This window comes from Echinops telfairi, unplaced genomic scaffold (assembly GCF_000313985.2).
Source record: "Echinops telfairi isolate 266 unplaced genomic scaffold, ASM31398v2 ScPeMD7_2;HRSCAF=8, whole genome shotgun sequence".
Classification (NCBI taxonomy): domain Eukaryota; kingdom Metazoa; phylum Chordata; class Mammalia; order Afrosoricida; family Tenrecidae; genus Echinops; species Echinops telfairi.
Genome location: NW_022103898.1, coordinates 75,624,986 through 75,646,794, shown reverse-complemented (window position 1 = coordinate 75,646,794; position 21,809 = coordinate 75,624,986). Strand labels below are relative to the sequence as shown.

At 50.7% G+C, this 21,809-nt stretch overlaps 1 protein-coding gene across 5 annotated transcripts; it reads right to left on the bottom strand.

The window, feature by feature from the left end:
* Positions 1 to 184: 184 nt before the first annotated feature.
* AVIL (advillin) lies at positions 185 to 18,140 on the bottom strand. Of its 5 annotated transcripts, XM_004700496.2 has the most exons (19): positions 17,355 to 18,140; positions 15,945 to 16,019; positions 15,308 to 15,504; positions 13,874 to 13,982; positions 13,688 to 13,798; positions 13,200 to 13,402; positions 12,671 to 12,749; positions 12,447 to 12,545; positions 11,198 to 11,351; positions 11,001 to 11,101; positions 10,361 to 10,498; positions 10,099 to 10,257; positions 9,028 to 9,207; positions 7,404 to 7,549; positions 6,417 to 6,561; positions 4,822 to 5,010; positions 4,128 to 4,196; positions 2,775 to 2,900; positions 185 to 763 (listed from the first exon to the last, which is right to left on the bottom strand). In XM_004700496.2, exons 1-19 carry the CDS (start codon positions 17,418 to 17,420, stop codon positions 650 to 652), a joined length of 2,460 nt encoding a protein of 819 aa, XP_004700553.1. In that variant the 5' UTR covers positions 17,421 to 18,140; the 3' UTR covers positions 185 to 649. The 5 variants fall into 5 exon arrangements, 4 of the variants coding, with proteins under 4 accessions (XP_004700553.1, XP_045148179.1, XP_045148173.1 ...); XM_045292244.1 differs by having other exon boundaries at positions 13,688 to 13,982; XM_045292238.1 differs by having other exon boundaries at positions 11,001 to 11,351.
* Between the last annotated feature and the right edge of the window lie 3,669 nt (positions 18,141 to 21,809).

The following is a 21,809-nucleotide window of genomic DNA, read 5'->3' as shown; positions in this document are numbered from 1 at the left end:
TGACATCGTTTTGCCAGAAGAGGAATTGCAGTGGTCCACTTAGCGAGAGCTCACTCATCATCCCCAGTGCTGGGACTTTGCTCCCAACCGAAGAGAGAGATCAGCCCTATCGAATTCACAACTGAGAAAATATTTTTCTAAAAATTCAACAAGCTAGTGATCAGAAGAGGCAAATCCCCAATGCTGAAAAGAACTTGGTTTGCTCATCCCGATCTCTTTATTTGAGAAGTTCAGACTGGGCCGGCACGCACATACTGATCTGGGCAGCTGCAGTCTGTCTGTGAATGTCTTGAATGACTGTGAGTTGAGGAGGTTTGGGAAATGCTTAGCTTATGAAAACAAGCTTAGATCCTGGCAGCAGTATTACTAAATGCCTTTTTTGCTTAAACTTTTTTTCCTATCTACCTCTTTGCTTTTCAGATTCATGCAGTTTTAGTGCTTTCTGACTTTTAGCCGGAAGATCACGAAACCCCCATTGAGCAGATAACATATTAGATATAAAACAACTAAGGAATGCAAGGATGAGAAAATACGGAGAACATGCTGTGATTTGCAGACCCTAGGCAAAAACTGGCAGAGAGACATTTTTCCTGAGTTGGCGCTATCTGTTTTCTCTGGTGGTCCTGCAGTAGGCGTGTGCTCTTGTGCCTTAGAAAAGCCCCTTCTCTTTCTTCAGCTGGAGCTGTTTCCATCCAGGGAGAGTAAGAAATTGCCCTCTTGTGATGCCAAACACAGAAACGAAGTCCTGTTCGGAGAGGTGATTCTAGGAGAGAGCACAGGGTTCTTGGTTAGGAGGGAGATAGAGAACAACACTTCTTAGCACCAATGGAGGTAGAGGAGACGGGTGCGGGAGCCCTAGGCTGATCCTTAGAGGAAAACAGACTCTCTACTAGACTTAGCCCTTTTGAAGGCCCATTTTTGGCCTGTGGGAGAAACTGACTGGATTTCAAGCTCTCACAGTTGCCAGGAGGACATAAGATGGACTGTATGAAGGAGTCTCAAAAAAATTTGTGGAAAAATTGCTACATTTTAATTCAAATTTTCCACAAACCTTTGTGCTCCCTGGTATACTAAGGTAAGAATTGGAGACATTAGCTTTTGATGTAATGGCTTGATAGCTTTACCTACTGTTTTAGGGCACAGATGTTCAAATGCCACATCAGGTGGTTCTGGTTGGCAGGGTAAAGTTTGTCTCAACATTTATATACTGATAGGAATATTTCATTTTCAAGTAACAGTTATTGAGATAGAGCCCCTGCCGTCAAGAATGTTGTAGCCCAGATGCTCACGAGTTGGTTGGTAAGACATTGTGGAAAACCCAGAGGCTCTTCTATGATCAGGTCACGCAAGGAAAGATCATCCCATGAACATAGTCACTCACTGCAAACTTTGTGTCTGTTCTCGGGCACCGTTTGAGGCGCTAAGTGGAGACTGATGGTGAAGAAGGCAGACTAGCTCTGTACCCTTAAGCATTTCACCAAGGGGGGCAGTGTTGGAGGTGTAGGCAGAGAAGCCTCCCTGGGAAGGTGACATTGGAGCTTGCTCTGCTTGAGTGATGAGAAGGAGCTGGCCTTGATGACAAGGAGAATGCTTTTCAGGCAGCAGTAAGTGCAAGTGGAGCGAGTATGTCGAAGGAACCACTGGCTGAAGGGCAGTTAGTGAAGAGAATAGCAACAGATGAAAAGTCAGAGTGGGTGGGGCCAGATTGTAGGTTCTTGAGGGCCAGGAAAGGATTGCGGATTTTAAGTGGGAAGACATTAGAAGTGTTTTAAAGTAGAAAGTCATCTTTTTAAAAATAATCTCTCTGGCTGTTGTGTAGGGAATGGATTCTAGGGTAAAGTGCAGTTGGGACTACTGTGGGCGTTCCTGGTGGCTTGGCCTAGGAAGGCAGTAGAGAGCTAGAGAGGAGTGAAAGAGACTAATGGATTAATGTGGGAGGTGAGAATCAAGGTCAAGCTCTGCAGAGTTATGAAAACTCAGACAAAACCAGACACCTTGAGGGAGTGAGTCACTAGGCTCGTATTAAGTGGGGTCTTAAAGGCTCATGAGCAGCCATCTGTGGTGTAACTACTAGTCTCTCCATCTGGAACCAAGAAGAATGAAGAACATTGAAGACACATGGAAAAAATTAGTCCAGTGAACTAGTGGACAGCAAGAACATTCACCTCCATGATGACCCTGAGTCCAGAAGAACTAGGTGGTCCCTGCTACTACCAACTACTCTGAAAGGGATCCCATTAGAAAGAACCTGGATAGAGTGGGGGGAAATGTGGGACACCAAACTCACAATCCTCCAGGTAACCTGGCGTACTGATTGCAGAGAGACTGGTAGAACCCAAGACTACGGCCTTTAGTTACCCTTCCGCTTCAGAAATGAATAAACCCACATGGCTCAAATTTTTAGCCAAAACATCAGACAGGGCTTTTGACACCGTGACACCTGGGAGGTTCACACTAGACTAGTCAACCACTGAGATGAAAAGGGCGGCATTTGCCCATGGACAAAGTTCAGGAGGGTCGGGAAGGAGGAGGCATGAAGGCAGGGACAGGAAGTGGGACAAGTGACGTTACATCATGGGACTCGCAACCAGTGACACAATGTGTATGAGTTGTTGGAAACAGGTGTTACTGTATACAAATGTTAAAAGTCGTGGACTTTTGGCTTGAACTGGGTAGCTCGTGTGTTTATTGCACCTCTAAGGTGCCAGAACCACCCGTGGGCCATTGACTGAGGTAGGTGCTCTGCATCAGACGCATGCCCTTCAGCCACTCACCTCCTTTTTGGCAGGGTTCACATCCTCTGGCAGCTCCTGATTCTGATTTTTCAGTAGAACTTCAATAGGATAATATTTTGGCCCACTGTCAGCAGAACTCATTGCGAGGGCCGTGTTGCTCATGTCCTGTGAAATGAGATAGGAATGCACAGACACAGGAAAAACAGACTGTTTAGTTTTTGTGTATTTACAGTCTTGCGTCTAATACTTACATTTTGGCATGTACCACTTTACCCTCTAGTCATCTTTCAGAACAGTGGACTCCCAACCTGACTGCGTGATGGAATCCTCCGGGAATTAAAAAATTCCTCTGTGGGAGGAGTTCCTTCTAGAGAATACTGACCCAGTAAACCTAAGGTAGGTCCTGGGGGTGCTTTGTTAAACAGCTCCTGGGACGGTGTAGACATACAACCAGTTTAGCATAAATGCTATGCTTAATCTCATTTAAAAATTGGGACCACAGATCTTCTCTTGGAATTTTGACTTAGGCCTCATATTCTCAGCCTTGAAGTAGCTCCAGTCATACTTTTCTGAAATACATTTTCATAGGCTAGCCGCCGTTCTCGCAAGCACTTGAGTGTGTCGAGTGCAAGGACAGGATTGCCAGATGACTTGAACACCTGGCGCCAGGCACTCACCTTGATGTTAAAGAGCTTGAGGGTTCCTGGCTGAGACCCTGTGTCCCTCAGCCATGAACTAGGGACAAGATGACTTAATTTCTGTGCACTTCACTGGCAGCAGGCACTGATGCAACTGTCATTTGTGTTAGAAGCTTATTACTTCTGAAAACCAATACTGACAGTGAATTTGAATGGCATGTCTTTTAAATTCCGGGAGGTAATCAGACACAGAACTTGGCTCTGAGGCCTGCTTTTTCCACTGATTTGGGGGAAAAAAAAAAAATCAAAATAGACGATTAAATAATTCTAAAAGGGACATGTCAGGGTTTTGTCTATGTGGCATTGCTGTCATTGGCTTTGGTTGCCTGTGTTACTTGCTTTAGGAGCAAGCTGCTGTAACAGAAACAGGAGCAGTGGCTTTAACAGAGACACGTATTCTCGCACAGTTGACGAGGTTGGAGGGCTGGCTCTCGGGGCAGGTTTTCTCTCTCACTTGGCTCTTGGGCCATCTTCATGTGGCTTCACATCTCCCTGCCCCCTTTGCTGGCTGACACAGTTAATAGCTCTTCTATCTCCAAAGAGATCAGGATACCCCTTACACGAACCCTGGCTCACTCACATCTCAAAGAAAGCTCATTTCCAAGTGGGATTATAACTAGGCAGAGAGGTTAGGATTTATAGTGTGGTGGGGATGGGGGACACACACACAGTTCAGTCCCTAGCACCAACTCACAGCTGTGATTCTCATGATGGCAGCAGTATCCGCCAGCTCTTCCTTTAACTGTTCATAAGATTTTCCTGCCTGAGAAGAGAGAATACAGGGTGAGGTGCTGATGGTAGGAGAGGGGCCTCTCCAGTGAGCCTGACATGTCACCTCAGGAGAAGCAAAGGGGACAAACCCCAGGGAGTCAAGACCAGTCAGGGAGAGGCACAGAGGACGAGTCCCCACTTCTGGGCCCAGGCAGGACTGGAAGGTGCTGAGACACGATCAGCATTCTTGAATGCCTCCCTCACTTCTTCCCAGGGAGGCTGGAGAGAGAGGAGCTGACTAAGAGTCAACCATTCTGGGGTTGTGGGTTGTCTTTAGCTCAGCTTTCTCATCTAGTACGTGGGGAATTTAATCCTGAGCCGACTGCTGGCTATCGTGCAGGGTACGTTGCAAAGATCAAAAGATCTGGGTTTGTATGTGCTTTATTAACTGGTGCTTATGTGCTCTGCTAATTTTTGAGGCAGGCTGTGGGTTCTCCAGCTGGATTTACCAGTGGGATAGGTAGGAATGAGAAGAAGGTGACATGGAAGGATAGAGTGAGTGTGGAGGAAATGAAGCCCTGTTTTCACTCAGCCCTTGAATTAGGCTTCCTACCAGTGCTCCCTGAGCCCTTAGCTAGAGTGGCCCAGCCGTGAGAGCATCTTTGCATTGTTCTTACGCTCCAAATGTGAGGGTCCCAGGCCAGGAACCAGCCTGTGAAGATGGGCGGCTCAAAGCCCTGTTTAATGATTAGGATTGGGGTGTTGACGTCTCTGCCGCTGGGATGGGTGTTCAGGTACTCCTGGGCGGTAGCAAGGGCTTTCTCCTTCTCTGTGGCATTTGCCTCAGCCCCAATCCACAAGAATACCTGTTGTGGTAGAAATGTAATGTTTTGCAGTCTGCTTATACCAAGGATTTAAATTCTAGATCATCCACACTACCTTATCTTTTCCCTTCAGTCATGAATAACCTTTATAAACTTTCCTAACCCATTGCTAGGCAGAGAGGAAGATTCTCCCAGAATTGGCATGATATTTGGGGTTGTAATTGCCACCCATGTGTATCTCCCGCCTCTTTCTAGTCCTGAAGTCTCTTCTGAACTTCAGCTTCCTGAATCCAGATGCAAAATACTTCCTCTTGCTACCTCCAAGCACCAAAATACCCCAAACGTAACGCTCAGCCTTTCTGTACTTCTGCCTGAGTCACCTCTCTTGGTGAGTGGCACCCATGTAGCCAGTCAGCCAAGAGAGAGACCTGGGTAGGTCATCCTACATTCCCATGCCCCCAATCCACTTAGTCCCCTAGGCCAGCCTGCAAATGCTGGCTCCTGTGTTTGTCAACTCCATCACCATGCCTCTGTCTCTACTTCTTGCTGTCCTAATGCAGACCCACAGCAGCTCTTGCAAGACTCTTCTACGAGGCTACTACCTGGCCTTACAGTGTACAGCCTGCCTTTTCCCCTCCTCTTCCCCTCCCCGCTTCTGTTCGCACAGTTACTGAAGTGATCTACCTAAAGCCCTATCTAACCCTGTTGTTCCCTTGCTTTAACTTAGTGAATGTTCTGGATACATTTCAACCTTGGTACGGCCCGTACTTGTTTCTCCAGCTTCCTCGCTGGACATTCCTTAACTCTATTTGATGTCTGACAGGATTTCTTAGTGTCCGGTTATATTTCACCCCATGCTTTCACTTGTCTGTGCCTGGAATGTTGTCTGCGTCTTTGCCTTGTGAAAGCCTCCTGAGGTGTGCCTTAGGAGCCATCTCTGGGAAGATTCCCTCAGCGGTGGGAGTGCCCCTGGTTTGTGCCCTGTGGCACCTCCCACTTGCCTCCATCACAGAAAGTGATGGTTTCTATCTAGCTTCCCCACTAGCCTGTTAGCCCTGAGGGGAGGGCCCGCCACCTTAATGACACCACCCCTCGCACAGTGCCTGGCACAGAGGATGGAAGTGCGGAGTTTGCGGAGCCAAATGGGAAAACATGGGGCGTGAAGGGGTTGTCTTGGAAACATCCCTTTCATACCCCACTGTTGCATAAAAGGTCCCCTGTCTGTGGACTGGAATCTGCTGCTGTTGGTCCTAAGAGATGAGAGTGCATGATGATAGTCCGGCCTGCTTGTCCCAAAGCAAGCAGTCCCTTCTCCTCTCCCCGACCCTGGGCAGAATAGATCACCACTGACAAATGTGTGACAGTGAATGGGTCAGTGCGACCCTGCTGTTCCTTCGCGGGTGTGGATGTTACTCTAATACAGTTCAAGGCCTCTGGAAGTGACTTGCCTCATCCCAGGTATCCAGGAGCATCACATCCCCGGGGTTCAGGTCATCCTGGGTGAAGTCTGTGATCTCAGTGACAATGAACCGACCAGTCTTATTGGAGCACTCAAAGAGGCGTGGCTGGACATCCAGGGTTTCCTGCTGTAGTCTGGAAGACAGTCCATTTAGAGGAAGTGAGGGGCTTTGAAATCTCCCACATACCCCCAACAGTTTTATTGGTGTATAATTCACATATCATACACTTCAGTAGTACCATCATCCCTACAATCGGTTTTAGAACATTTCCTTCACTTTTGCACTCCCGACCCCCCCCCCCCATACTCCTAAGGAACCATTCATTCAGTTCCTGCCTCTAGATTTACCTATCCTGGATGTCATATACAGGAAAACATAAAAAACAACAACAAGAATAACAGTAAAACTTCGATAGGAAAAGAAAAGAAAGCAGAAAATATTAAAAACCAGAGCAAGTTTAAATGGATCATAAGGGAGATCAAATGGTAGGGTGCTAAATGTTAGCCTCACTGTGTCTGCAACCCCTATGTTCCAATGCAGTCGGCATGTTAGTGAGCCTGTTCACCTCCCTGGTCAGAGGGCTCAATCCACGTGTACTTCCTCCTCCCTTTTTTTTTTTTTAAGCTGAAACGGTTTTAAATGGGTCAAAGGGGAGATTGATAAGTTAGTGCATTTTGACTTAGCTGCGTCTGCCTTAATAGACTTTGCAATGCTCTCCAATAATAGGGCAATTCACATCCCTCAACTATGTCAGAAGGGATTCACCGGAGGCTTAATCCGTGTGAGGATCCTGCAAATGGATTTTGGGCTTCCACTGTCACCCATAGCCTTCTGCAGAACAGGTGTTCACAATTTAAGCTCTAATGCCATTCCCTCAGAAATTTTATTTTAAAAGTGAAAGGGACCTAGAGTTTGTGCAGTTCATGAGACTGGGCGGCAGGGGGAGCCGAGAAGCCAGCGCTCTTGTTCCCATACCTTTTGTCATTGGCATAGGGAGTTTTCCCTCCTAGCAGGTCCCAGAACTCAGCTGGCTCCTGGCCCTCGGCCACCGTGTCCTCAGCGCCGTCACAGAGGAGCCCTGCCAGCTCCTTAGCCATGGCCCGTTCATCCCCGCTCGACCCCTGGGAGGGTGTGGAGAGCACAGATGGTTAGTCCCTCGTGGCACGGAGATGTGGAACAGAAGCTTCTAAGACTAGTAGCTCTGTGCCGTGCGGACCAGCTCCCAAGCCACAGTGCCTCTGCGTGGAAAGGGGCCTGGAGGGGCACGACTAGGCAGCAAAGCCACAGTGTGTGGTGAAACAAGTCACCTCTGTTTCAGCGCCCATTGGGATTTTGGTGCCTACCTTTGATTCTTTCCTTTTAGGAAAAAAAAAATCAATTTATTTTTAAAAATTACATATAGTAAAATTCACTCTCTTTTAGTGTCCAGTCCTAGGAGCTCAGAAAAATGCCCGGGATCATGTCACCAACACCAGAGTCAGATACAGACCAGGATCCTTGCTGCCCAACCCCCTGCCCCATGCCCCAGTGCTGCTCCTCTGAAGTCAAGCCCTGTTCTCTCCCCTTCCCGTAACTACTGAGTTCTTCTCTGTCACCGTAGCTCTGCCTTTCCCCGAATGTCGTGTCAGTGGGATTATATAAAGAAGCTTCTGGGTCTGGCATCTTTCACTGAGAAATGCACTTGGATTGACCATGTTGTATATAGCAGGGGTTCTTCCCGCCTTATTGCTGGTAACGTTCCACTGGGCATGTGTGCATGTGTGCCTCAGTTTGTCTGCCTGGTCTATCCATTCTCCACTTGGGTGGTTTCCAATTTTGGGCAACTGTGCATTACGTTGCCTTAAATATTGGTATACAAGTTGTTGTGTAAAACACAGGTTTCTGTTTCCTTTGGGGAAAGACTTAGGAGTCGAATTCTGGAATCTTAGTCTAATTGTGCATGTTTAAGAAACTCTCCAACTTTTCCTAAGGCTGTGTGTATTCCTGTCAGCAATGTGAGAGTGCCTGTTTCTGTGTCCTCGCTGGGACTGGATATTGTCTTTGAGCCAATGTACTAAGTAGGTGTGCAGAAATCATGGTGGTGCTGTGGGTTAGGCGCGGGGCTGCTAACCACCAGATTTAAGCCCACCCGCTGGAAGAAAAAATGGAACTGTCTGCATGCCGAGAGGTTTACAGCCTCAGAACCCCTTTGCAGGGTAGCTGTGAGTCAGCATCAACTCGAGGGCAGCAGCTCTGTTTTCTTGATAAGAGATGTGCAGTGACACCTCATTGTCATTTTAATTTGCATTTTCCATAGTGACTGATGTTGAATGTCTTTTTAATGTTCATTTTCCTATTCTAGAACAATTTTTTAGTGCATATGCAGATACAAATCTGAATCAAACAAAGCACATTATCAGTGTTTTTGTTTTGCTTTAGTACCTGTTACAACCCACCAAAGAGGGGCCTCCCCTGCCTCCCTCCCCTTAGGAGTCTGTGGGTGTCTCTCTCACTGGACACCTGATTATGGGGACTGCTTGGACCTCCTGCAGACAAAAAAAAGCCTCATCTGGTGAGGACCCTGGTGGTGTAAGAGTGGGCCCAGGGCCCACCTGCCTACCTTGCCGTACCACAGGTAGTGCTCTGTCTGGCTGCGCAGCAGGAAGACGTCGTTGGAGTTTAATGAAGAGGCGAAGGCTGGAACCTCCACTGCTTTGGTGTTAGATTTGTCGTTTCCCTGAATTTGGAAGAGCCTGACTGGAGGGTCCGGCTCCACATTTCCCTTCCTGGAAGTTCCACCCTACGGAGGAGAAAAGCCATGTCTGGGGCCCAAGAGCCAAGTGTGCTTGCTAGCCTTTTCCAGAGAATGTGAGGCGGTTTTGACGCATCTGTGCCCTTGAGAAGCTTCTAGATCAGTGATGCCCAAAGTGGACGACACTTTCTCCTAGGGGGCACTGGAGGGAGGAGAGGGGAATGCTGAAGAAGAGAAGAAAAATTAGGAAAATTGTTGTTGTTTCAGCTGTTTTTCTGAAAAGGGGGGGTGGTAGGCCAACTAAATTAGAGACCTCTGTTCTAGACTCATGTAGAGGCCAGGCTAAGCAGGAGTTACAGTACCAATCATAATTGCTTTCATTTGAGAACTTTGTTCTAGGCCAGGTTCTGTGACTTGCTAACATCAATTCATTGCTCCCCATAATAATAACCCTATGGATTAAGTATTATTTCCCTGCAGTACAAATAAGGAAACAGGCTCAGACAGCGGCTTATGAATGAGAGAGCTAGCATCTAATGTCAGGGTTGTGTGCTACCAAGCATGTGACTCTGCTTTGTGGAGTGTTTCAGCCTGGAGCTCATGGAAGAAGTGGCACTTGAGGTGGCTAGAGTTGGGGAGCACAGGGCATCTTTGGGAAGAGGGGGGAGGAGGTAGGTGAGTCTGATGAGGAGACCTGCCTGACTAGTGTTAGGGAGTTGAGAGGAATGCACCTGCACAGGTAACGTGGTCATCAGGCAGTGATTTGGACTCGAAGCCCTGGGTAGTCAGGATTCACTTATGTATGTTAGATTCATCTCCTTCTCTCTCTCTGGGTACCCACCCCTGCATCTCTGCACCCACCTCCTGTACCGAGGTCCTCCTGCTGGCCCATTTTTTGCTGAGCATTTGTAGTCAGTAGTTTTATCGTGTGGTCCTCACCTCAAAGATAATCAGCTTCCCTTTGAAGATGGCCATGAAGTGGCGTGGCTCCTTTCCCATGGTGACCCGAACCTGCACTGGGGTGCCATCAAACTGCCCATCGACCTCCACTGCCTGGTATGCTGAGGCTGCTAGCTCATCCTGGGAAGCGTGGCGGCCCTGCAGAGTGGTAGCGGGGAGTGGTGGGTCTCTCCACCTCCACCTTCGCCCAGGGCACGGAGGAACATCAGGCTCCCAACCCGAGAACCTGCTCCAGGCTTACCTGCCAGATGTATAAGATGTAGTTTGGCTTTCCGTTAACCTTGTATGTGTAGAGAATCAGATAGCAGTCTCCCCCGTAAAAGAAGCCGTACCACTGAGGCTCCACAGGGACCAGCTCTAGGTTTTCAATTCTCCAGACCTGGGTGCAGAGGAGGCCCAATTCCCCAGAAATGAGATAGCTCCCTGAAGTCACATGGACCCAGCATAACAGAGAATCCAGGTGGCCAGCCGCCAACATCCGCCTAAAGAAGCCCTCCTGCCTTGGGCTCTTCTTTCCTAGTGACAGGGCCTCAGCCACGTATTTGCATGATTTGAACCCCAAGAAGAAGTGGATTGTCTCCACAGCCCAGTCAGGAGCATCCTGTCAAGGCTCATTCTCTGCCCTCTGAGAGAGCATTTGAATATCCTCGCGCCAGGTGAGTTACCATAGCACATTTGGCTATTTGCCCCTCTGCTTCCTGAAGCACTGTGGGAGAGATGCAGACGTGGGAGCCTGCTGGAGACAACAACCAGTTGCCGGAGCGGAAAAGGGAAGCAAAGCCTTCAGAACCCCCTGCCACCGCCTCTCCAGCAAGAAGCACTGAGGGTGCTGGTGCCAGCTGCCTGCCCGACGATGGGACGATGGGACGCCCTGGGCTTACCTCGACTTCCCCATTGCCATCATCAACCATTCTTTCCTGGGCAGCTGCCTCGGGCTTGTTGTGCAGTGCAGTCACATCAAACTTGTCTTGGATGACTTTAGCTGCAGGGAAGGGGTTGGGAAAAGCCACGTGAATAAGATGCAGCAGCCATGCCTGCTGCTGTAGAGATTCCTGGCAGTGAGGGTGATGGGGCTCACCAATCTTCCCAATGCTGAATGTTTTCCCTAGGCCTGTGGTCTGGTCCTTCACTGCCCACTTCTGGAAGAGCTGCTTGAACATGGCGGATTCGGCACCGTCGTTGACCGTCTCTATGTTGGTGCTGCTGGGGTAGCCCTTCATCTTGATGAAGCTCTGCACACACCCCGGTCCCGAGAGCCGGGTTAGTTGAAGAATGGACTGGGCTGCTTCCTTGCTTGAGGAGCCCCCCATTTGAAGCCTTTTGACAGGCGCATTCCCCTGTGGAACTTGGTCAAATTCTGTATTACTGCTGCCTAGGGACTGAGTGAATCTCCCTCAAGGAATGAACTGGATGGGGTGTCTTGACATCTCTTCAATAGTAAGCCTCGATTGTGGTGGCAATTAACTTTTTGGGAGATCAGCTGCCCTGTCTTCTCTATTTTCCATCACATTCCTTTGTTCATTGCCCTGTAAGTGCACCTCCGTTGGCCTGCCTGCATGGGTCTTCCTGTATCATAGAGCCCTGAGGACAGGGCTGTTCACCTTGATCGTGATAACTTCCTCTATAACACCCACTACCTCTTCTCCAGCAAGTGCGGTGTCCCAGGCCCTGTCCCGAGCGATTTATGAGCGTTGTTTAATCTCACCACAGCCTCGGGAGGGGGAGGTGACCGCCTCCACAACACAGAGAAACTGAGACTCGGGTGTTAAGTAGTCTTCCTAAGATCACCCATTTGGAAGAGGCAAATTTGAACCTAGATATGAATCTGTTTGTCTGTTTGAAGAGCTGTGGTGGGACTGTCGGGTAAGCATTAGGCTGCTAATTGCAAGGTCAGTAGTTCAAACCCACCAACCATTCCTTGGGAGAAAAAGGAGGCTATTTGCTCGTGTAAAGATTTCCAGCCTTGGAAATCCTCTATAGCAGTGTTCTCAACCTTCCTAATGCTGTGACCTGTTAATACAGTTCCTCATGTTGTGATGACCACCACCCCCTACCATAAAATTATTTTTGTTGCTACTTCATCACTGTAATTTTGCTACTGTTATGATTTGGGCGACCCTGTAAAAGGGTTGCTTGACACCCCCCCAAGGGGTCGCGACCCACAGGTTAAGAACCGCTGCTCTATAGGGTCTTTATGAGTTGGGATCCACTCAATGACACAGATTTTTTGGTCTGCCTGATTTGGAAGTAAGTCCATGGCTCTCCGAACTCGCATGACGTGTGACCAATGGACTCGTGTGGACAAAAAGCACATCTGTAGTTCGTACCAGGGCTTTAGACATGGCCATCTGTTTCTCAACCTTGCTGGCTCCTTTTCCTTTCCACACGTAGATCTTGGTTCCACTTTGGTCCAGGATATAGCAGTCCTAGAGAGTCAGGGGCAAATATGGTTATTGCTGCTCAAGGCCATAAAGAAGGTCTTCCCACAGGCTCCACCACTGAAGCCAAGCCTGGCCACACCCCAAACTCAGCCCACCCAAGCGCTACTTACATCATGGCTCAGTAAGTCTTGGACCAGAGGCTTTGTGGCGACTTCTGTGACCGCCAGCTGCCCATCTGCATCTGAGACACTGGAGAAGGGATGAAATTAGCCTGTGCTACAACTCATTTCAGTGAGTGTGTGTGTGATTGTGGTTGTGTAGAGATCTGGGTCGAGTTAGGCTTCTTACAACAGGAATGGTATGAATTACAGGTGGGAATGTGACTGACTTGATGCTCTGCGGTGACTGCACTTTCTCTCCCACAAACATTCTTCTTTCCTTAATCCCGAGCGTGTGAAGACCAGTGTAAAGGAAGGCTCTCCCCAAGAGGCCAGGAAAGGTTGCTAACAAGAGTGGAAGGTAGCTGCCTCCTTGAGTGAGGGAACACCCAGGCCCTTCTAGGAGCGGCATTTGAAAAGAACTTAGCAGAAAGCCAGATGGTTGCACCCAAAAGGCGGAGCCAAGCAGGGGCTCCTGGTTTCCTAGGGGTCATCTTCCCCCACCTCAGCTTCCACTCAGCATCCAGGTTTCTCTACTCACTGGTACAGCATGATGTTTGATTTCTGCTGCTGATCTATGATCTCATCGGCGATTGCAGGCTTGATGATGGAGCGTCTGCCAAGGGTGTCCTGAAGGACCTTCAGCAGCTCCGGGCTGGCCGCCTCCCTGTCTCCCTCGATCACTCCTATTTCAGCACGGCCCCCTCGCTCCCTGTCTCGAATGTCTTTTGCCAGAAGCATAGCCTGCCAAAAGAGCCCAAGGAAGCACTCAGCTCCGCTAGCCCCCATTGTGTCTGATGGCTTTGGAAGGAGCAGCCTGGACCCCAGACACAGGAGTTCCTCTGATGCTGAGAGCCAGTGGTGGAGGGTCCTAGGCTCACAGACCTGGCCTGTCTTCAAGACAGTACACAGATAGGGTCTAGAAAGGGTCCTGGGGAAGAGCCAGCAGGGACAGAGGAAGGAAGGGCATCATGGAAGATGACTAACCAAGGGAGGGGGGAGAGGCCCTGAGAGGAGACATGGCTTTACCTTCAGGCGCTCCCCACTGTTGCTCTCTGGGCCATTCCATTGGATGATGGCCTTTCCAAGGTCCAACAAGAAGACATCCCCCTGGTTGAAACTGTCCCAGCTCATTTCCACCTGCCGATGAGAGCCGGGTGTGGGTCGGGAGGGCTTCTTGGGTGCTAGATGGGGAGGCCCTGGACCAGCACTTACCTCAGTGGCCCTGATGTTTCTCTTCCCCTTCACATGGAGTAGCCGCTTGACCGCGTAGGTGTTGGTTTCCACATGCTTCATCCCGGTGGCCACACCCCCCTTCTTGTAGCTGAGGGGACATCCAATCAGTGATTTATTGAGCCCCTGAGCTGTACTAGGTCCTGAGGAGACTGTGCGGCCTCTGCCCGTGTGGGACAAGGACAGTACATAAGCCAGGTGTTCCTACTGTCACAGATGTGGCCTTGGTGACATGGTGGATTTGGTGACTGATTTCAGGGAAGGCTCTGAAGCAGGTGCGAGGAAGCGTGCCCTGGGCAGAGGGGCCCCAGTGACAAAGACCTGGGGCATGAAAGTGCTTGTTTTGCTCCAGGAACCATCTGAATATTGGGAGAGGGGCCTGAGGGGGCAGCAGCAATAGCAGCACCAATGACCCTACAGCTCCACGGCCACTCTGCTGGGAATCACTGTCTGATTAACCAGACCCTGCTCTCCTGTTGGTACACTGCATTAAGCACTGGGTTGGTGGCTCCATTTGGCCAGAGACAGACCTGGCAATCCACTTTCATAAGGACTAGTAGCTTTGGAAACCCCTCGGGCAGTTCCGCTCTGTGCTGCAGGGTCACTGTGAGTCACACTGCAATACCTGGCAGGGGTTTGGAGCTCCAGTCTCTGGCATTTAGCCCCACCCAGCTCCACATCAGGTGAATGCAGAAAGTCGTGCTGATGCCAAGGGCCTTTGACTTAGGGTTCTGTTGGGAGGGGCTCTGTGCCCAGCAGGACCTCAGGTAAAGGGCCTGGAATGTCTTTGTCCCTCTGCCTGTTTTGTCTTTAATCTGAAGTGCAAAACTGTGAATTGACTAAACTCCTCAGTTTCAGACACATTACAAAAGCCTGCCCTTGTTCTGCGTAGCTTCTCCCTAACTAGATCACCACCCCAACATGTGTAGTCTCTCGAGCTGCTTCCATCTGGTAGAGTGGATCCTCTGTTGTCTTGTTTGCATGTACCTCTTTAATGAGCAAATGGCCCTTCTGTTACCTGCCTGCTTCTTTCTTTCCTGTAAGATCCATGTGTATGCTGTGTGTATCTGAGCCGCTGCTTTGGGCTGTTGCATCTTGGCTCCGGTCAGCCATCCAGGGATGGGCTGTGCTGCCACCAGCCTTCATGACACTGCTAGGAGCACTCTGGTTTTGGGTGCTCTCATGGACCCTAGTGGGCATTCTGTTGATGTCTATACACAGAGGTGGCATTTGCCTAAGTGTTGTCCAGCCCACACTCCCCCCAGGGTGGCCCAGGGCACCTGCTTCCTCACAACCTCGTCAACTTGGGGTACCACCCGGCTCTCTAATGAGTGCTGCTCCAGTAGGCAGGAGTGAGAGCTTTGTTCCGATTTGCTTATCTGCTCTTTGGGTTTCCTCTGCAGTGCACCCACTCACATGATTCCCTGCTTGAAGTAGCCGCGGAAGGTGTCAGACTCATGGTCCTGGACCTCTCGGTGCTGCACGGGACTGCCTCCCAGGTAGTCATCCAGTTGGGTGGTGTAGATGGCTGCACAGCTTTGCTCGTCCTGAGAGGACTCCTTCCCGATCCAGTAGTGGATGTCTTGAGAGAGGAGACTTCCTGCCCTCCGGGTCTAGAAGGGGGCCACAGAGAGCAAGTCCAAAGGCCAGTAGTCCCACACCCTTCCCTTTGCTGCTGCTGGGGAAGGTGGCAGCACTGTCGTCCCAGACACCATGCAGTCCCATGACCTCTCATTCTCTGCAGCACCCTGGCCCAGGGGCAGCCCTGCTGTGGGGCTCAAGCACCGGTAGCACACACTCCTCCCCACATTTGGAGACAGTGGACAGCTTGTTCCCGAAATAATTGAGGCACAGCAGGGATTTTGCTGGCTTTATTCCCCTGAGCCTCAAGTCTTCACCTCCTCCAGCCTGTGCAGCCTGCCAGTGCCACTCAGGTAGGAAGCATTTCCTCCACTAGAGAGCGCTTCTGACTGGGCCCTCCTTACTGGCACGTCTCCCTGCAGCCCCTGCTGGTCTCAGGGGTGGGGCTGGGAGCTTAAGGGATGGCACTCACCGAGAGGATGACGTAGCAGTCCCCCTCATAGAAGTTGCCATGGGCATTCAGGGGCACCAGCGCCAGCTCCATGTTCTAGAGGGACAAGTGGTATGTACAGGCCATATCCTCTGGCCCACCCTCCCCCACAAGCCTCCCCTCCTCCCCATCGTTTGGCACAAGCCATAGGGAGAGCTAAGTGCACCATCCCTACTGGCCTTACAGGGTGTGGCGGTCACTTCCAGGGTCCATGTGGGCAGGTCTCTGGCTCCAGCTGAGCTCTGCCTGCATCACCCCAAGTCTGAACTGGGGTCCCATCCTGGCTTCCCCTCCCCCAAGCACTCCTCCTGCTTTCTGCAGGGTCTCATCTTGCTATCTCGGGCAGCCTTGTGAGCCATGGGCAGGCCTTTGCAGGGGGAAGAGTTGGATATGAAGTATCAGGTAAGCACACTGACTGAGCAGTTGCTTTCGTGCCTCCAGCTCCGTCCCCACGGGCCACTGCCGTGTGGCATTCCCAGAAAGCCAGCCAGGACTCCACAGGGCTGTGCTGGGCTCTGCCAAATGTCCCACATTTGGGGTCAGTTGGATTAGGGCCCTGATTTGTCACCTGTGTGTATGGCTTGTCCCCGGAAGGCCACTCAGAATCCCATCACCATTTCCAGGTGAGGAAACCTGCAGCTGTCTGAGTGTGTATGATCTTCGAGGGGGCTTCATAGAGAGTTCCTGGAAAAATACCTTCATCTTTTAATTCCATTTTCCCACACACTTTTTGAAGCCCCTTCTTATGAAATGAGTGTGAAATGTAGGAATATAAAGGCCACACTTTATGTCTGTTGTTTAACTTTCTCATAATTGGGAGCCTTAGAATATGCATGTACCTGGACTCTCTAAGCTCTGAATGTCTCGCTAGGGAGCTGCAACTCCTTCTAACAGAGAAGCCAAGGGTCACCCTGGGGTTTTGTGCAACAGCAACTGATTGGGCTTGCGGTACAGGCACATCTGGCAGGGGGTGCTGCTCTCTGTTCAGGGTGGTCCCCAGCTACAGATCACTGGAGCTCAGGGAACGGAGAACATGCTCTATCTGAGTAGCCCCCCACCCCCAACTTCACAAGAACCAGCAAGCCCGTGGCGAACATGTTCTATTTCCCAGATCAAAGCAGCTGGGTGCCTGTCGGGTGGACCCACCCATCTCCTGGGACAGTCACTGGAAGTGCAGACTCACTGAGCAGATGGCTAGATAAAGGGTGTGCTCATTCAGCTTGGCACCCTGCTCCGCTGGATTGGGACCTGCCACCCCACTTGCCTGTAACACCCAGGCCTAGCAAAGGATGGGAGGCCTTGCACTTTGATGCTGCCTCTGAGAGCAGCCTGAGGAGTGCTGAAGGTGGCCACCTGCCGATCTGCGTGCTGGGTGCTGCCCTTCCCGCTCACCTCTATCCTCCAGGTGATGATCCCAGGGTCATTGCCCACAGCCCGGAAGGCACTGCTCAGAGACATGGTGCTCGGGGTCCCAGGACTGAAACATCACAGAGCAAGAGGGGAGATGATGCCTTTCATGGCTTGCAGACATCTAACCTCCTCCGAGTCACTTCCCATCCTCTCCTCAGTGGCTGGGCTGGGTCTTCTCGGCACACCCTGCACTGCCTGACATGTGATGGGGCTATGACTTGTCCAAGTTAACTGCAAGCCTGTGAGCCCGGTGGGCACCTGGTGCCTCCCTAGAAGTTCTACCTCCCATCTGCTGCTTCCCTGGTGATGAGCTCGGGTACTGGCCTCCATGCTCCCGGTGACGGTGATGAACAGCTTTCTAGGTGAGTGTATTCTCTTCATTGTACACTGTATTGTTAATGCTTGTGCCCTAGGTCACACACTAGAGGGAGTTCAGATCCGACTCTGCAACCTGTGCTGGCAGAGACTTGCTAAGCTTCGCTAACTTCCGTGGCACATGGGGGTGAGGGGACCCAGTTGCCTTTGCGCATCCTCTCATTGCCCCTGCCTGCAGAGCCTCCCCACAACCAACCTTCCAGTCTCCCCTTTGGACTTAGACTTTCTACGCTTCTCAGACTAAACTATCCTAAATCGCAAATAATGCTTTCTCCTTGTCATATGACTAATCTGTTCCCTGTGCCTTGTAGAAAGAGGGACAATGGCAGGGTTGGGTGGGGAAGAAGGGTCAGGGTGCTAGCCAAGGAAGGAGGGTGTGCCTGGTCTGGCCTGTGGGCAGATTCCTCCCTCCCTCCTACGTGCAGACTGAGAGAGCTGGGCTCTGGCCTTGGCAGATTCTCTATGCAAGAGTCACCTTAGAGGACTTGGGGGGGTGGGGGCGGGGGCGGGCTTCTAAGTTCCTTTGGGGAGAAAACGCTGTGTGTGTAGTTTGGGTCAGACATCTACACACATTCATGGTCACGTTAGGTCAGTTTATGACCAGAACACCCATTCCTGCCTGCTCTCAGGGAGTTTGCAATCTGACGAGCATACACAGGAGATGAATGCTAGTTTAGTTTCTCCCAAGAGGCAAGAGAGAGGGCAGGGCTGAAGAGCCTCCAGTGCACCTGGGCCACGAAGCCTCTGGGCAAGGGCTGGGTGGGTGTATGCAATCTGGAGGCAGATTGTGCCTGTGAGGGGGGCATGGCTGACCATTCCTTCCTTGAGCCTCAGTGGGCGAAGCCAGGTTTGGATAATTCAGTGATTATCTAATACAGACTTTGTAAACACACACAACTCCCAAACAAAAACCAACTTCCTTTGTCTACAGCTGCAGTTAAAGCAAAGCAGTGATGCGGAGCAGCCAGTGTTTGAGGCTCTAATTTGATAACTTGCACGGCCCCACCCTTTGCTGCTCAAAAATTACCAGGAAACATTTGATTAGGGTTTTTCAGAGCTTGCTTAGATTTTGGTCATTGAAGGCAAGTGGCATGACCCACCTACTAGGGAAGGGACAAAGGCTAGTGAAATCCTGTCGGAGATGGGGAAGTGTCCACCTGACAAAAGCCAAAGCAAAGGGGAATAAGGAATCTGGGCTGGATCAGGTTTCCCGAATGCAGCAGACTCTGCTGGATGAACAGCCCACAGCAGGAGTCTGACTGTGGTTCCAAATCCCCATAGCTGGGTTCCTCCCTCCTCCCCAAGCCCTACTTTATTAATGCAAGGGCTACAGAGTCTGAGGGTGGGTGGGCTGTTCTTTGGAAATCCCAGGTTGTATTATGGAGGTTCCTAGTTCTTACAAAATACTCAGATAAGTGAATCCTAAGTAGAGGAAGCTGGTTTTAATTTCTGCTGCCTGCTCTCCACCATCTTCCTCAGAGAGAATGTCAACCTTTTGAAAATAAGCCCTTTCTGCTCAGTGGTCCATGAAAAAGGGTCTCTGGATTTTTCAGCTACAAGTTGGCAAAACTATTCACAAGCTCCTGATGTTCTTTCAAAGCCACATCCCTAAAGACAAAGCCATTCCAATCTCATCCTTTCAGGTCTTCCTCAGGCAGTGGGATTGCTCTACTCACGCACCCATATATCAGACAGCACTTACCTTGCCTTCTTTTCCGCCTGTCGATCCTTGTTTTCTGGTGAGCAAGCAGCAGGGAACTGAAGAACCACCACCCCAAAACTCCAAAGTGGGAGGTGCCTGGCCTGCTGCAGGCACTGGGTTATATTTGCTTGTGTTTGCATCTTAACCGCATTTTCCTAGTCCTGGCCAATCACAGCCAACCTAGCCTTGGGCTTGACTTATTCAAACCAGAGGGAAAGCTTTATCTGTCCCTATTCAAAACAAGAAGAGCAGACTTTTAAAGGCTTCTTTTCTCTTTAACTCCAGTTCCCCGCCCTGTTCTAATTGATTTTTTTAAAGTGCACAGGCTATCAATAATGCAGGGAAGGGAGGACCTGAAATTTGCCATATTGTAGATCTAGATACATCATGAGGACAGGAGAGGCAGGGGCTGGAGCTATCTTCTCAGCACACCCTGCATGTTCCCCAGGAAGCTTTGAGGTGTTTCTCAGAGGAGGGGAGTTGAGGGGCCAGGGCCAGGAGAATGCTACGGGGTATCCAGTTTTGCTCTTTGGGGCTACCCTGAGTCCAGCTCAGTGTTGAGGTAACAGAACTCTGCAGGTGGCCTTGTTGGGCTCCTGGGCTGGGGCGTCAGTGAAGGGCACAGAACTGAGACTCTTGGAGCTCCTTCCTGGTTCACCCCCAGAAGTGCACAAGGACCGAGTCCATGCTTGTTAGACACCTTGGGTGGCACAGGAGCTGGTTCTGCATGGGGCTGGGGAAGGGTGATGGAGAGACTCCTGGTAACCTTGAAGGGTAAGTCGCCCAGTGCCCAGTCAGCCAGCAGCAGCAGCTTGCTCAGCCTGGGGGCTCCTCTGTCATTATCACCAAAGGGCTGTGAGGGGAGGAGGGCAGCACTCCTATGAATGACAGTAGGGTCCAGAAGCAGTGCCCATTCCTGGGTAAGAGGTTTTCGAACCCGCTTTATTAACTGTAAGTAATACAAATATTCCAAAAAATATAAACAGACACTTAATGGCGTCCTACATTTCAAGTTTTTGAATACAACAAATTTATCAAACCGTGAATCTGTAACCAAGGTAGTCTGAATCCCATACCCAATCACGGTGGGAAGCAGATCCCTACCCTCCAAATGGCACCCTGACAGAAAGCGTGAGATGGGTGGGGTCAGAGAAGCCTGGGGCCAGAGCAGGGTCAGCTCCAGGGCAGGCAGCACAGCAATAATGGGGTCGGGGTAGCTGGCCAGCACCTCTGGCCGCCCCTCCCCTGGCTGATCATCCATATTGACCAATGTATTAAGTGTAAAGAAAGGCAGACTAAACTAAAACCCCATTTACTTTACAAAAGGTCAATGAGGGACACCAGTGCCAGCAACCAGTCTCACCTCCCCAGACTTGGCTTGGCTGGGGCCTGGGTAGCCTTCCAGGTGGGGTGGTCCCACCAGTGAGGGGGGAGGCGGCAGCAGAAAAGAATGGGGTTCCAGGAATGACTGCCTGGACACTTCCGAGCTTCAGCAGAAAGCAGCTACCGGGCCAGTTAACTAGAGGCCAGTTTGCACACTTACAAAATGGTCAAAATCTTTGGGAGGCAGGAGGGAGCGAAACAGAAGGTCTCATGCTAACAAGGCAAATTTCCGATCTGTTCATTAATTCCACACACACGTAAGACTCCAGGGCACCTCTGTGAGCCAGGGACCCAGGGGTCTAACCCAGTGTCCCCTCTACAATGTGCAGAGGGGGCACTCTTATCCAACCCTTTTCCAAACTGGTCCTGTGTTCAAAGCTCCCCCTATGAGAGGGACACGAACGTCAGGCTTTGACTTAGAAGCCCAATCAGAGAGACACCCTGTGTCCCTGAAGAGGCACCTTAAAGAACCAAACCTGGCAGGCAGGCAGGCAGGCAAATTCCGGGCATGGCTTGAATTGACACTGGCCAGGCACTGTGGCCCACTGCCTCCAGACCAGTCTCAACCGGGAAGGGCTTGTGGGAAGCTATAGAACAGATGCCCGGACGAAATGGCTCACTTCCCATCTTGCCCTCCTCCAAAATTGAGGCCCAATCCTCCGAGGAGCTAGCTTTGCATCCATCACTTGCCTCTAATCTAACACAGTGTGTGTAAAACAGGAAGCTGGTCAGCAAGTAATGACTTTAGGCTGGCTCTGGTCCACCCGAGGGACCCTTGTTAGGCTTTTTTGGGCCAAGTTACTTCTCCAGGGGAGAGAGGAGATGGGGGTGTGGGGTGACATTTCTGGTGAGGCACGGCAGGCAGGGCTGACGAAGCAGGCTTCATGCACAAGCAGCAGGGGCAGTCTCACCAAGCCGTCCTGGGCTCTGGTCCTGGCACACTCTGGACACCTGGGCCTGGAGGTGTTTGTTTGTTT

Excerpts from the sequence above, each read along its gene's own strand:
- AVIL (XM_045292236.1), bottom strand. The coding sequence starts at position 17,420 with ATGTCTCTGAGCAGTGCCTTCCGGGCTGTGGGCAATGACCCTGGGATC. Across the intron at positions 11,352-12,446 it reads TGGCCATGTCTAAAGCCCTG|AGCTTCATCAAGATGAAGGG; the intron begins GTACGAACTACA and ends GGGTGTGTGCAG. Across the intron at positions 10,499-11,000 it reads ATGGCAATGGGGAAGTCGAG|GTCTGGAGAATTGAAAACCT; the intron begins GTAAGCCCAGGG and ends CTCTGCACCCAG.